This window comes from Frankliniella occidentalis, unplaced genomic scaffold (assembly GCF_000697945.3).
Source record: "Frankliniella occidentalis isolate FOCC.00 unplaced genomic scaffold, Focc_3.1 Scaffold54, whole genome shotgun sequence".
Lineage (NCBI taxonomy): Eukaryota > Metazoa > Arthropoda > Insecta > Thysanoptera > Thripidae > Frankliniella > Frankliniella occidentalis.
The window spans coordinates 854092-855338 of NW_026267184.1; the positions used below are offsets into that span (position 1 = coordinate 854092).

At 52.2% G+C, this 1247-nt stretch overlaps 1 protein-coding gene across 1 annotated transcript in view; it reads right to left on the bottom strand.

The window, feature by feature from the left end:
- LOC113213117 (uncharacterized) overlaps positions 1-1247 on the bottom strand; it is a 130039-nt gene that overhangs the window by 100747 nt on the left and 28045 nt on the right. The window contains exon 2 of the mRNA XM_052267560.1: positions 710-818. Within this exon, the coding sequence (XP_052123520.1) occupies positions 710-773 (64 nt within the window). The 5' untranslated portion in view covers positions 774-818. The remainder of the gene's footprint in view (positions 1-709; positions 819-1247) is intronic.

The following is a 1247-nucleotide window of genomic DNA, read 5'->3' on the forward strand; positions in this document are numbered from 1 at the left end:
ATAAAAAATATGATGTACATCAGAGTAAAACGACACAATCGTGTTATGAAGCGACCGTCAAAGACATTACTGATTTACGGAGAAGAATAGTGTGAAACGTACGCCATGCGACGATGCGTCGTTCGGACGTTCCATACGTGAAGAGGGAGGGAGAGGGAAAGAGAGAGGGAGAGGGGGAGAGAGAGGGAAAGAGAGGGGGAGAGAGAGGAGAGAGAGAGAGGAGAGAGGGGGGAGAGAGAGGGGGGTGAGAGAGGGGGAGGGAGAGAGAGAGTTATATATGCGCCCTTCGGTGCGCGTCTCCGAGGTCAAACCGAGCAAGCAAGCAGCAGCAGCAGCACCAGCAGCACAGTAGGCACGGTGGCGAGGCGGGAGCAGGCAGGAGGGACACAGGTGCAGCAAACACGTCGCGTCATAAATCAGTAACAAATCACAAGCAGGGCAGTATAACAAACCAAGCAAGCAGCCCGGGTATGGGTCGGGCGGGGTGGGGGTAGTGTGACTTATGTGCGCCGAGACGAGAATGGGGGAGGGGGTGCCCCCCCCTGAAAAGTCGCCCTGTCGACGCCCCTGTTAGGTTGTTGGCAGTCCTGCGGGGTCGCCGGCTTCCAGGGCCCTTCCGTCCCCGCCCCGGCCCCGCCGCCACGTCGCCTGCTAAACTCGGCGCGCACACTACGTACATAAACACAAAAGTCTCTCAATGTTTACTCACCGTGCGGCAGCAGCAGGGTCACGAGCAGCAGCAGAGGGGCCGCGCCCCGCCACCCCGCCGCCATGGGGGACCGACGGGGACCGACGGGGACCGCGCTACCACCTCGTGTCTGCAACAACAAAGGGAAACGACAGTCAGTTCACTGCACACAATTAAACAGCGCAACACACTCTTAAATTTAAAACAGAAATCACAGCTGTATATTTATTTTCCGAAAAAAGACGTTGAAAAACGTTTTCCTTATAGTGTCACTTACCCAACTGTTCACAATATTTTTCTAACAAAGTTGTAGATTGTGTTTTACGAGTTACAATTGTTACTGTTGTGCAAATTATCTACAGTGCAACACAAGTTTAATGTAGGATAGTTTAGTGGAAAGTACCACAAAAATTACCCGGTGGGGAAAGAACTCCATTTTTTATTTTTTATTTTTATTTTTAGGGGCGTACACCTTAAAACCATCGTGTCAGCAGTGAGAGAAGAGAGCGGCGATACGTGTGAGTTCGTCATCCATGGCAGAGAGAGAGAGACAGACAGA